The 12,376-nt window shown below is 44.5% G+C and overlaps 1 protein-coding gene across 1 annotated transcript; it reads right to left on the bottom strand.

The window, feature by feature from the left end:
- Positions 1 to 1,656: 1,656 nt before the first annotated feature.
- LOC111231648 (NACHT, LRR and PYD domains-containing protein 3-like) lies at positions 1,657 to 10,530 on the bottom strand. Its single transcript, XM_022758843.1, has 10 exons — positions 10,435 to 10,530; positions 9,935 to 10,037; positions 9,486 to 9,596; positions 8,797 to 8,875; positions 8,381 to 8,606; positions 6,427 to 8,230; positions 5,066 to 5,239; positions 4,755 to 4,928; positions 3,720 to 3,766; positions 1,657 to 2,430 (listed from the first exon to the last, which is right to left on the bottom strand). Exons 2-10 carry the CDS (start codon positions 10,021 to 10,023, stop codon positions 1,907 to 1,909), a joined length of 3,228 nt encoding a protein of 1,075 aa, XP_022614564.1. The 5' UTR covers positions 10,024 to 10,037; positions 10,435 to 10,530; the 3' UTR covers positions 1,657 to 1,906.
- Between the last annotated feature and the right edge of the window lie 1,846 nt (positions 10,531 to 12,376).

A 12,376-nucleotide genomic window follows, 5' to 3' on the forward strand; every position in this document is an offset into this window, starting at 1 on the left:
TTGTTGTTGCCGGTAACACAGTTAAACCTCGCACTGCTGCTGCCCGGTGCTGTCGCGTCATTAACCCTTCCACTGCTGGTCAGTTCTCGGCCGTTTTTAATCAGAGCTGTGTCGTTCCTGAATCAATGTATAACGACACGGACGAGCTTAGTTCATGGTTTCACTCCTCCTGCCAAATAGTTTTAGACACTGTGGCTCCATTAAAAATTAGGCTGCCTAAAACTAAATGTGAACCCTGGCTAAATGACACTACTCGTGCTGTCGGACGCCAGTGCCATAGAGCTGAGCGCAAGTGGAAGAGAAACAAACTACAAGTGTCTTTTCAAATGTTACTAGAGTGCTGGCGTAAATATCAGACAACTGTGAAAGATGCTAAGACTAAACATTTCTCTGATATTATTTTGTCAAACTGTCATAAGCCTCGTGTTCTGTTTAAGACTATCGACTCCATTCTTAATGCTCCACAGACCGTCGGTATTGAGGCTTCGAACTTTCTGTGTGGGCCTTGGTGACTCTGTATCCTCCTCTGCTCCTCTGTCATGTGGTGTCCCGCAGGGCTCAGTCCTAGGCCCTCTTCTCTTTTCTTTGTACCTGCTCCCGCTTGGTTCCATACTTAGGAAGCATGGTATTTTATTTCATTGTTATGCAGATGACACTCAGGTTTATATGCCTCTTAAAATGAATCAAGCATTCTCTGTCACACCTTTACTTGAATGTCTTGCCAACATAAAGGCCTGGATGGCTCTAATTTTTTTAAATTTTAAAGAAAAGAAGACAGAAGTGATTGTTTTTGGTGGCAGCTCCGAGACCCTCTGTCTAGATCTAGGTTCCTTGGCTCAATACCTAAAATCCAACGTCACTAACTTGGGAGTTAAGGTGGACCCTGACCTCAGACTTGACAATCAGATCAAGACAGTTGTGAAGTCAAGTTTTTACCAGTTGAGGCAGCTGGCCAAAATAAAGCCAATTCTTTCAAAGCAGCACTTTGAGACAGTAATCCACGCCTTTGTCACCACACGGCTGGATTACTGCAATGCACTTTATGCGGGGGTTAGTGGGTCCTCCATTAACTGTCTCCAGATGGTACAAAATGCTGCTGCACGTCTTTTAACTGGCACACGCAAATATGACCACATTTCCCCCATTTTAGCCTCACTTCACTGGTTGCCCATACATTTTAGGATTCATTTTAAAATTCTTTTATTTGCTTTTAAATCTCTCAATGGTCTCGTCCCTCCCTACCTCTCTGAATTGCTGCACCCATATTCTCCCACCCGCTCTCTCAGGTCATCTGATCAGCTGCTCCTGAGGGTGCCAAAACCTCTGGCTCTGCACATTAGACAGGCGTCTTCCTTGTCTGTTTTTAAATCCCTTCTTAAGACCCATCTCTTTTCCATGGCCTTTGACACCCTGTAAGATGTCATTTTATTTTATTGTTTTATCTTATTTTATGTTATTTTTTGTTTTCTCTTATTATATATCTGTTTTTATTGATGTTTTATGTCTTTTAATTTATCTTGTGTTTATAATTTTATCATGTACAGCACTTTGGTACCTTCTGGTTGTTTTTTAAAGTGCTTTATAAATAAAGCTGGATTGGATTGGATTGCTCTGTATCTGTGATGGTGCTGACAGGACTCTTCATGCAGAACGACCCCTCCATAAACCAAACACACAAGTAGGACGTCTGTTATTAGAGAACTACACGACAACAACATGAGAAGCTACGAGACACTGCTGCAGAAATGTTACAGAAGTAAGTCAGAGTCAACACAGTGTGAACACAAGAAGTTCATAAAGTCACAATCAGTAAATCAAATGGAAACCAAATTGAAACCTCGTCCACCACCAACATTTAAACCACAGGACTGAAGCTGCTGTCACTTCCAGACTCTCCCTCCTACACTCAACACAGATACACTGAGGAGCCAAAGGTACAGAACCTGAACCCAGGATACAGAGGTTCAGTGAAGGTGGTGTTGAAGGTGTGGAGGTGGATCAGTGAGTCAGAGGAGACTCTGTAGAAGGACAGAGAGCCAGCAGGACAGTCCACATACACTGCTACTCTGTCAGAGACAGAGGAGGAGGAGATGGATGTTTCTCTGTCATTGTGCCAGACAGAGTAACGACCATCAGAGCAGCTCAGACTCCAGGACTGATCATTTCTTCCAAACACATAATCTTCACTCTTTCCTTTCCTTATGATTCCTCTGTAACTCACTGATATATCAACCACTCCTCTCCACTCGACCTCCCAGTAACAGCGACCAGTCAGACCAGTTGAACACAGCAGCTGAAGCCACCAGTCAAACCTGTCTGGATGATCAGGATATGAGTGATCCTCTCTCACACATGTCACCTTCCTGTTGTTGTCAGACAGTTTGAGGTTTCTGTTCACTGTGTTTGTGTCCAGTTCCAGTTCACAGGAATCTGATGGAGAGAACAAGACAGTTTATCATCTGACTCATCTGATGGATTATTGATTGATTACTGACTGATTGTTATTATTTCCTGTAAAAGTTATCAGTGACACATGTAGTCAGACATCTCTCATCAGTAACGTTTGAATGGATAAATACCACAACTATTGTATAAAAGGCCCCTATGTGCCAATGTAGGTAGTTCAATTACAGTTCTTTAATGTTGTTTATAGTAATTATTGTGTTGTTGGGGAATGTGTTGTTAATTATAAGTTTCATATGTGACAATATGCCAATCAGTTTGGTTGCCTGGCACCTCAGCGGCTGAGGCGTGCATGCCCAAACGGAGGGTTTGGTGGAAATGAAGGCCTCATTCAGGAAGTGACGAGTGTAACATGGTCGGGTCTTCTTCCCCACAAGAGTTGCGAGAGAAAGTCGACTTCGCCTTGTTGTTGGGACTTTTGTGCGTGCATGACAAGAAGTAAGTGTTGACTATAATATTTCCATTCACCTAGGTATACAGTTTATTCTGTTAGTGGTTGAAATCACTCATGCGAAGTCTGAACTATTGTAAGCTGGTTAATGTCAATTGGCTCAGGGGGGGTAATGTAGTTGAATACACGTTGAAATGCCGAGTTGACCTCACTGAGTTCAGGTTGTCTAGTGTTTGGTTCATGTTATTTCGGTCACGTCTTGTTCGGAGTCGCCACGTACCGTTGGCGAGTGCGGTAAATAATGTGGCAGCCGTTCTTTTAGATTATGTACCACCGGTGCTGCTGCCATTAGTAGGTTTGGCCACTAGATGGCACCATAAGACCATGCAATGCACAGTGAATGTTTAGTTGTACAGGGAGAGACTCCTTGAGAGAATTAAAAAGGTTGTTCAGTTTTAATGAAACAGTCTGTCTGTATTTATACATGTGTTTCCTTGTCAGGCTGTATAGCATTTTAATTTGAGATGTGAAATGATTAGTATTTCTTTATACTTATTATTGTTGTGACCTGTAATTATGTCAAGTGCTTGTGTAGATGGAGAGTTGTTGCAGAGCCTGTTGTGATATGACATTATATTTGTGTTTGCAGAACCACACTCAACCAACAATAAACCCTGTGACCATCTCATCAGTTGCGTCATCATTCCAATGTTCTAATCGACATTCCCTGGGTGAATGCAAATCACCTATAACCAACCCTAGCTCTGAGTTATCCATCCCATTCTACAACCATCAACATTGTGTTTAAAGACAAACTGACAGTCAGCTGTTTGCTCATCATTAGTCACATTAAATCCACACTTACACTTCCTGAGACCAGGTTTTAACCTGTGCTCTCCACCATGGTCCACCCTGGAGGAAGAAACAGTCAGAATGATTTTCTATCCAACATGAGTCCTAACTGCTGTTCAACATGAAGCAGTGTTTCTCAGTTTGTCAGTGTGACACAGAAACAGGCTGAAACTCATCAGTCTGAACTGGTTCCTTGTTTCTTTCACTGGTGTCTGTGAGGAAAAGATGTGAAGAAGAAGAAGAAGATAATGTGACGTACAAACAATAAGAGTCACCACTGATCTGCTCTGTGTTTTTATTGATGTCTTCCTACATGATTCAACAGAATGGGAAATATTGGTCTCTGCAAGTTGCCCCTGAAAATGAAGTTTGACCTGAATTTTCACATGAACAACTCAACAGTTTACAGACTGTTCACAGATCAGTTTAACAGCAGATTCAATGTGTTTAGTGTCATTTACATGTTTGCAACAGAGGCTCTAATGATAGAGAGGCCGTATGCTGGACAGATTGTAAAGCCCTCTGAGGAAAGTTTAGGATTTTAGGATCTGATAAATCAAAGTCCATTGACTTGACTTGAGAATTTAATGTTAAAAACTGAATATTTCTTACTGTTAAATTATAATTTTGAAGTTCCAGCAAAGCTTTTGTAATGTAATTAAATGAATATGTGTTTGTTCTTTGTTTTGACTTCAAATGTGCAATAATCAAGAATATAAATAGAAAAGGTGTTTGAGGTGGAAAATAGACTTGAAACGAAAGTAGTGGACAAATTAACATGTTGACCTGATGATTGCGTTAGATGAAAAGTCAGAGGATCACCAAGGTTATTACAGTTCATGTAACAACATGAATGAAAGGGGAACATGAACGTCTGAACCACATTTCATCACAATCATCCAATATTTGTTGAGATGTTTCAGTCTGGACCACAAATAACAATCTCATGGTAGCTCTAGAGGAAAATTCAGGGGTCACTGAGATCACAAGGGTCTCTCGCCATCCTGCACATCTTCTCACATTTCATCACAATCTTGTCTTTCCATACCTGAGAGTCTCCAGTCTCCAGTGTGGATCCTCCAGTCCAACAGACAGCAGCTTCACTCCTGAGTCTCCTGGATGATTGTAACTCAGGTCCAGCTCTCTCAGATAGGATGGGTTGGAGCTCAGAGCTGAGGCCAGAGAAGAACATCCTTCCTCTGTGATCAGACATCCTGACAGACTGTAGTTAGAAAATATGATGAACTTAGTGTTTTAGAAAGTCATGTCAGCAGGAAAATCCTCCAGATGTTGAACATCTTCACTAACAAGAACCTAAAGCAGGAAAATCAGTTTTCTAACAAACAGCTGTATCCTGACCTGAGAGTCTCCAGTGTACAGTGTGGACTCTCCAGTCCAGCAGACAGCAGCTTAACTCCTGAATCCTGCAGGTTGTTGTTACTCAGGTCCAGGTTTCTCAGACTAGAGGACAGGGAGCTGAGGACTGAAGACAGAGCTTCACAGCTTCTCTCTGAGAGGTTACAGTCACTCAGTCTGAAGAGGAATCAGCAGAACAAAAGAAAACAAGTATAAAAATGTGTTTTTTTCCATGACTAAAGAAGAGGACATACCAGGAAAATCACATAAAACTGACACCTTCCACTATAGCCTCTATGTCTAAGCTGAATCTGAATATGACACAGACATGAAATAATACACACATTTTTTTTTACCATTTTAGCAGCTGCATTTGGTGACATTTTACAGATGTTTTCTATCAAAAATAAATCAGGAATACATTTATAATGAAAACAAATCCAACACTCCAGTAACCTTCAGACTCTATGTAGAGAGATATAGCTGCAGCAGCAGTGAAGATGCAGACAAACAGTATAGTCGGTATGAACGCAGTCTGTTTCCAGTGTGAGTAACTTGATGGTTCATAATCAGTGTTGTGCCAGTTCACACTTTAAAAGAACTACCTCAAAGTTCAGTTCTTACGGATGAAAATAGAAAAAGTAACTTGATGGTTCACAATGTTTCATGTCTGTTTTCATTAGTGACAGCTACAGAAGACATGATAACGTTTGCTAACTTACTGTTTACTGATCTTATGAATGTTTTCAGCCAATGTTACTATCACTAGTTAGCTTAACGGCAGCATTACCGTGGAGCATATCACAGTAATTTGTGATTGGGTTTGTGGTTGGATTGTTTTTTGATGGTTATCATGTAGACAGGGTCATTTTATTCAGTTGGGTTTCTTTGTTGGTTGTTTAGTCGTCGCTGTCACTGAGCTACATAACTCCTTGCTGAGAGCAAAAAGGGAGAGGGGAGTTGTGACTGAAGGGAGGCGTGGCCAACGAGGCCTTTATAAAATGTAGTGGCAGTGAATATCATGTGCAGAAGCTTTGAGTGAATAACAGCTCAGAGTCGTAAAGAGAAACAGCTGAACTCTAACCTGAGACCTTCAAGTGTACAGTGTGGACTCTCCAGTCCAGCAGACAGCCTTTTCACTCCTGAATCCTGCAGGTTGTTGTTACTCAGGTCCAGGTGTCTCAGACTAGAGGACAGGGAGCTGAGGACTGAGGATAGAGCTTCACAGCTTCTCTCTGAGAGGTTACAGCCACTCAGTCTGAAGAGGAATCAGCAGAACAAAAGAAAACAAGTATAAAAATTTGTTTTTTTCCGTGACTAAAGAAGAAGATAAAGGAAATGTAGATGGATATATGTTCACATACACAGCTTTCTTTGAAGCTTTGACCACTGGTAGCAGCTTCAGAAGAGCCTCCTCTGAAGCAGAGTATTTCTTCAGGTCAAACACGTCCAGATCTTCTTCTGAGGACAGTAAGATGAAGACCAGAGCTGACCATTGAGCAGGAGACAGTTTATCTGTGGAGAGACTTCCTGATCTCAGGGACTGTTGGATCTGCTCCACCAGACAATGAGCGTTCAGTTCATTCAGACAGTGGAACAGGTTGATGCTTTTCTCTGGAGACAGATTCTTATTTATCTTCTTCTTGATGTACTGGACTGTTTCCTGATTGGTCTCTGAGCCACTTCCTGTCTGTGTCATCAGGCCTCGTAGGAGCGTCTGATTGGTCTGCAGTGAAAGACCCAGGAGGAAGCGGAGGAACAAGTCCAGGTGTCCATTTGGACTCTGTAAGGCCTCGTCCACAGCTCTCTGGTAGAGTTGTGTTGGTTCAGGCTTGTCCCTGAAGACTTTAGATAACCAGGAGGTTGATTGTTCTTCTGACATCAGGTTGAGTCCAGAGTTGATGAAGGTCAGATGGACATGAAGAGCAGCCAGAAACTCCTGAACACTCAGATGGACGAAGCAGAACACCTTGTCCTGGTACAGGCCTCTCTCCTCTTTAAAGATCTGTGTGAACACTCCTGAGTACACTGAGGCTGCTCTGATATCGATGCCACACTCTGTCAGGTCTGATTCATAGAAGATCAGGTTTCCTTTCTGCAGCTGCTCAAAAGCCAGTTTTCCCAGAGACTCAATCATCTTCCTGCTCTCTGGACTCCAGTGTGGATCTGTCTCAGATCCTCCATCATACTTGACCTTCTTCAGTTTGGACTGAACCACCAGGAAGTGGATGTACATCTCAGTCAGGGTCTTGGGCAGCTCTCCTCCCTCTCTGGTTTTCAACACCTCCTCCAGAACTGTAGCAGTGATCCAGCAGAAGACTGGGATGTGGCACATGATGTGGAGGCTTCGTGATGTCTTGATGTGGGAGATGATCCTGCTGGCCTGCTCCTCATCTCTGAACCTCTTCCTGAAGTACTCCTCCTTCTGTGGGTCAGTGAACCCTCTGACCTCTGTCACCACGTCAACACACTCAGGAGGGATCTGATTGGCTGCTGCAGGTCGTGTGGTTATCCAGAGGCGAGCAGAGGGAAGCAGTTTCCCCCTGATGAGGTTTGTCAGCAGCACGTCCACTGAGGTGGACTCTGTAACATCAGTCAGGATCTCAGTGTTGTGGAAGTCCAGAGGAAGTCGACACTCATCCAGACCGTCAAAGATGAACACGACCTGGAACTGATCAAACCTGCAGATTCCTGCTTCTTTGGTTTCAGTAAAGAAGTGATGAACAAGTTCCACCAAGCTGAACTTTCTCTCTTTCAGCACATTCAGCTCTCTGAAGGTGAATGGAAATGTGAACTGTATGTCCTGGTTGTCTTTGTCTTCAGCCCAGTCCAGAGTGAACTTCTGTGTTAAGACTGTTTTCCCAATGCCAGCCACTCCCTTTGTCATCACTGTTCTGATTGGTCCGTCTCTTCCAGGTGAGGCTTTAAAGATGTCTTCTTGTCTGATGGTTGTTTCTGGTCTGACTGGTTTCCTGGATGCTGTTTCAATCTGTCTGACCTCATGTTGATCATTGACCTCTCCAGTCCCTCCCTCTGTGATGTAGAGCTCTGTGTAGATCTGCTTCAGAAGGGTTGGGTTTCCTGCTTTAGCGATGCCCTCAAACACACACTGGAACTTCTTCTTCAGGTTAGATTTGAGTTGTTGTCGACAAACTGCAGCAAAATGTCCTGAATGAAGAAACAATAAATAAGATCAATGAAGAAAAAGTCAACATTTCATCAGTTCTTCCCTCTAAAGAATGAGTATATGAACATGTTTCCCTCCATGTGTTGATGTTAGTAAATGTCTAATTTCTCCATCATGTTAAATCCTCTTACTGCTCTGCAGACAGTCAGCCAGATCCTCCTGCTTCATTCTCCTCAGGAAGTTCACTGTGATCTTCACAAATGCCTCTCTGCTCCTCTTCTGCTCTTCATCCTCAGCGTCCAACACCTCCTCCTCCTCCCTCTGACTCTCTGAGGATTCTGGGTAATCTGGTCTCAGGACCTTCTGGACTCTCTTCAGCTCGCTCTTCACAAAACTGATGATGTTCTCCTCCAGCAGCTGGAACAGATGATGAAGTGAACATTTGATTGAAAGTGGTAGAACACAACATGTGACTCATGCGTCAGTCTGAAGGCCTGCTGGTCTAAACACAGCAACATGGACACTGTTAGGACCTGGATGGAAATTCAGCATTTAATCTGTGGTTGATGGAGTTAAACAGTAACAGTGTGATTGTACATGTACAGACCATAAAGATGGAGTCCAGGTCTGGTTGATGCTGCTGGGCAGACTGATCACTGTGGACCTCTGAGCTCTGCTGCTCAACTCTGTGGAGAAAACACCAACTTTAAGGAAGATGAACGACTCCACTCTGACACACCTTATTAAAGTGACTGATGAGTTCAAATTCCTCCACTGATGAAATGAGGATGAAGATGACTCGGTCATGAGTCCAGAGGAAGAAGGAGATGAGGATGTTTCACAGGAGTTGTTGGTTCAGTAACAATCTACCACCTCAATAACTAAATACAGGACTACAAACGTCCCTGTCGACCAAAGCAGCTGCCATCCTGATCAGCCCTCAGAGGGAAGACCTCAGCATCACAGATCAGCTCAGAGAAACCAGGAGTCCTGGTAAAATCTCTGACTGCAGTCTGTGAGATACAGCTGCTGTTCAGTCAACCATTCAGGAACTCAGGGCTCAGCTCACTGAGGAGGACAAGTCAGGATTACCTGACAAGCTTAAAGCCTGAATGTCTCTGATGTCCCTCTGAGTTTATCTTTCATCAACAAGGTACCACCATGATGGACAGGAAGGTCAGCAGCTACCTGAGCAGGTAGTTCAGTCCTACAACAGACTATGAAGAACTGGACCAAGACATGATTCCTCTTCTCAGGAGAGTCAGATAATAACAAAGTTCAGTTTTAAATTCTTACCTTCCTTCAGCAGGTCGTACATCTTTAAAGTCAATATAGCGACCTATAGACCGGTCACTCTTCATGGACACACAGCTGGGTTCAGGAGCATCTGGTCTCTGCTGCTGCTTCCTGATGCAAACAAACAAGTGACAAATGAAAAGGAGTTTTAACCTGAGAACAGATGGATTGTGAGCAGACTGTCTCCAGGTGAAATGTTAGCAGCAGATAGAAACTCAGTAAGAAGACAGAGGATGAGTAACGTTCTCCTATTCATCAACATGTGATCTGACCTCAGCTGTTGATCAGCTGACTGATCAGCTGTTGGCTCTTTGTTCACTGAGACAGTTAGTAGTTGGTTATTAGTTCTTTGAGCTGTTACTGAGTAGTTGATGGCAGATGTGACAGTGAGTGTGAATAATGATGGAGCAGTGATGTGAGTCATGGACAGTTAGAGATCCTCATCTCACCTCTGAGCTCTGGTCTTTCTCTCATGTTCCCCACACAGAGTGGTTTTAGAGGGAGGGGCTCCCTCCTCTCTGTCCTCACACTGATCCATGGCAGAGCCCCCACCTTCACACCAACACAACAACAGGCTTCATTACAACAGGGTTTACATCACAGGAAACATTAGTTCTCATTACTGTCACTAACATGAAACAAACTCTGGACTAATACCTGGAATATCAACAGTCAGTTGATCCAAGCTGTCCGACCAGTTCTGACTCTCTCTACATATTTCACTAATGATCTGAACTCAATCAAACTGCTGTTGATTCTTCCTGTGAGCACCAACAATAATACATACAAGTCTTTGTCCTTTAACTCAGATAGAAATTACTGACAATATTTACACCTGAAAGCATCAAATATTTGAACCAGCCAATCAGCTTCCAGAAACAACAAACTCAAGGTGAGCACAGTGATCCTGTTCATCAGACATTTACAGATTTCTCTGGAGGATTCTCACCTGCTGAACTCACTTCAGGTCGACTTACAGACACTTTCCACCTTCATGTGTCGAGGAAACATCTGGAGAGAAGAAGCTGCTCATTCTCCCTCGTCAGTCCTGGTGTCTGTGAGCATTTGATCTGAGGACGAGTCACTTCCTCATAACTTCAGAGTCCAAGTCTGAAAAACATCAGAGTGACGTCAGAACCAGTCTGACCTGTGACAGAAACCCAGTCAGTGTCAGAGACGTCACACATCACATGGTGTAGTTCTACTATCTGTCCACTAGATGGAGCTAACGGACCATCTAGCCTCAGGCTCAGCAGAGAGCAGAGAAGTGTCAGGCTGAACAGATCTTCAGTCATCTCTCAGTGTAAAGACTTTGAGCCTCTGTTTAAAAAGCTGGTTTACAGATAAAGTTTGTTATTATTATTACTTCTAATAGAGCTGCTACAGTTACTGCTTCATATAATAAAAGTTAAATAATATAATGCTGAGAGGTCAGAGGTCAGAGGGTCTGGTTACAGTTAGATAGTGTCTGCCTCAGTGAGGACAGTCTGTTTGAAGGAGACTGTCCTGAAATCTGAAACAAAGAAAACTAATAAGTCACTTTCTTCTGTCCAGATTTACTCACTGATATAAGAAACCAGAGAGGACACATCAGGAAACACTGATGTTTCCTCCATGTTGAATGAAGCATTAGCTCAAAACGTTTGGATCCTGTTTTCAAATGTCTGTGACCTGGACGAAGTTTATATCCAGTCTGTTTCAAAACAGATCTCGACTTCTAGAAACAATGTGCTGCAGCAGTCAACATCCCCTAATAGAACCTGTTTGATCAAGAAAATCAGTGACGATGAAATATGATCAGTCAGTGAGTCAGTCAGTCAATCAGTTACTCAGTCAGTCAGTCAGTCACTGAGTCAGTCAGTTACTCAGTCAGTTACTCAGTCAGTCAATCAGTTACTCAGTCAGTCAGTCAGTCACTGAGTCAGTCAGTCAGTTACTCAGTCAGTCAGTCAGTCACTGAGTCAGTCAGTCAATCAGTTACTCAGTCAGTTACTCAGTCAGTCAGTCAGTCAGTTACTCAGTCAGTCAGTTACTCAGGCAGTCAGTCAGTCAGTCAGTCAGTCAGTCACTGAGTCAGTCAGTTACTCAGTCAGTCAGTCACTGAGTCAGTCAGTCAGTCAGTTACTCAGTTAGTCAGTCAGTCAGTCAGTCAGTCACTCAGGCAGTCACTCAGTCAGTCAGTCACTCAGTCACTCAGTCACTCCCTCTCTCCTCCCTCCCATCTCCCGCCTCCCTCCTTCCTCCCTCCTCCCTCCTCCCTCCTTCCCTCCTCCCTCCTCCCTACCTCCTTCCCTCCTCCCTCCTCCTCCCTCCTTCCTCCCTCCCTCCTCCCTCCTCCCTCCTCCTTCCTCCCTCCTCCCTCCTTCCCTCCTCCTTCCTCCCTCCTCCCTCCTTCCCTCCTCCTTCCTCCCTCCTCCCTCCTTCCCTCCTCCTTCCTCCCTCCTCCCTCCTTCCCTCCTCCTTCCTCCCTCCTCCCTCCTTCCCTCCTCCTTCCTCCCTCCTCCCTCCTTCCCTCCTCCTTCCTCCCTCCTCCCTCCTTCCCTCCTCCTTCCTCCCTCCTCCCTCCTTCCCTCCTCCTTCCTCCCTCCTCCCTCCTTCCCTCCTCCTTCCTCCCTCCTCCCTCCTTCCCTCCTCCTTCCTCCCTCCTCCCTCCTTCCCTCCTCCTTCCTCCCTCCTCCCTCCTTCCCTCCTCCTTCCTCCCTCCTCCCTCCTTCCCTCCTCCTTCCTCCCTCCTCCCTCCTTCCCTCCTCCTTCCTCCCTCCTCCCTCCTTCCCTCCTCCTTCCTCCCTCCTCCCTCCTTCCCTCCTCCTTCCTCCCTCCTCCCTCCTTCCCTCCTCCTTCCTCCCTCCTCCCTCCTTCCCTCCTCCTTCCTCCCTCCTCCCTCCTTCCCT

The sequence above is a fragment of the Seriola dumerili genome, unplaced genomic scaffold (genome assembly GCF_002260705.1).
Source record: "Seriola dumerili isolate Sdu_G_001 unplaced genomic scaffold, Sdu_1.0 BDQW01000312.1, whole genome shotgun sequence".
Classification (NCBI taxonomy): Eukaryota; Metazoa; Chordata; class Actinopteri; order Carangiformes; family Carangidae; genus Seriola; species Seriola dumerili.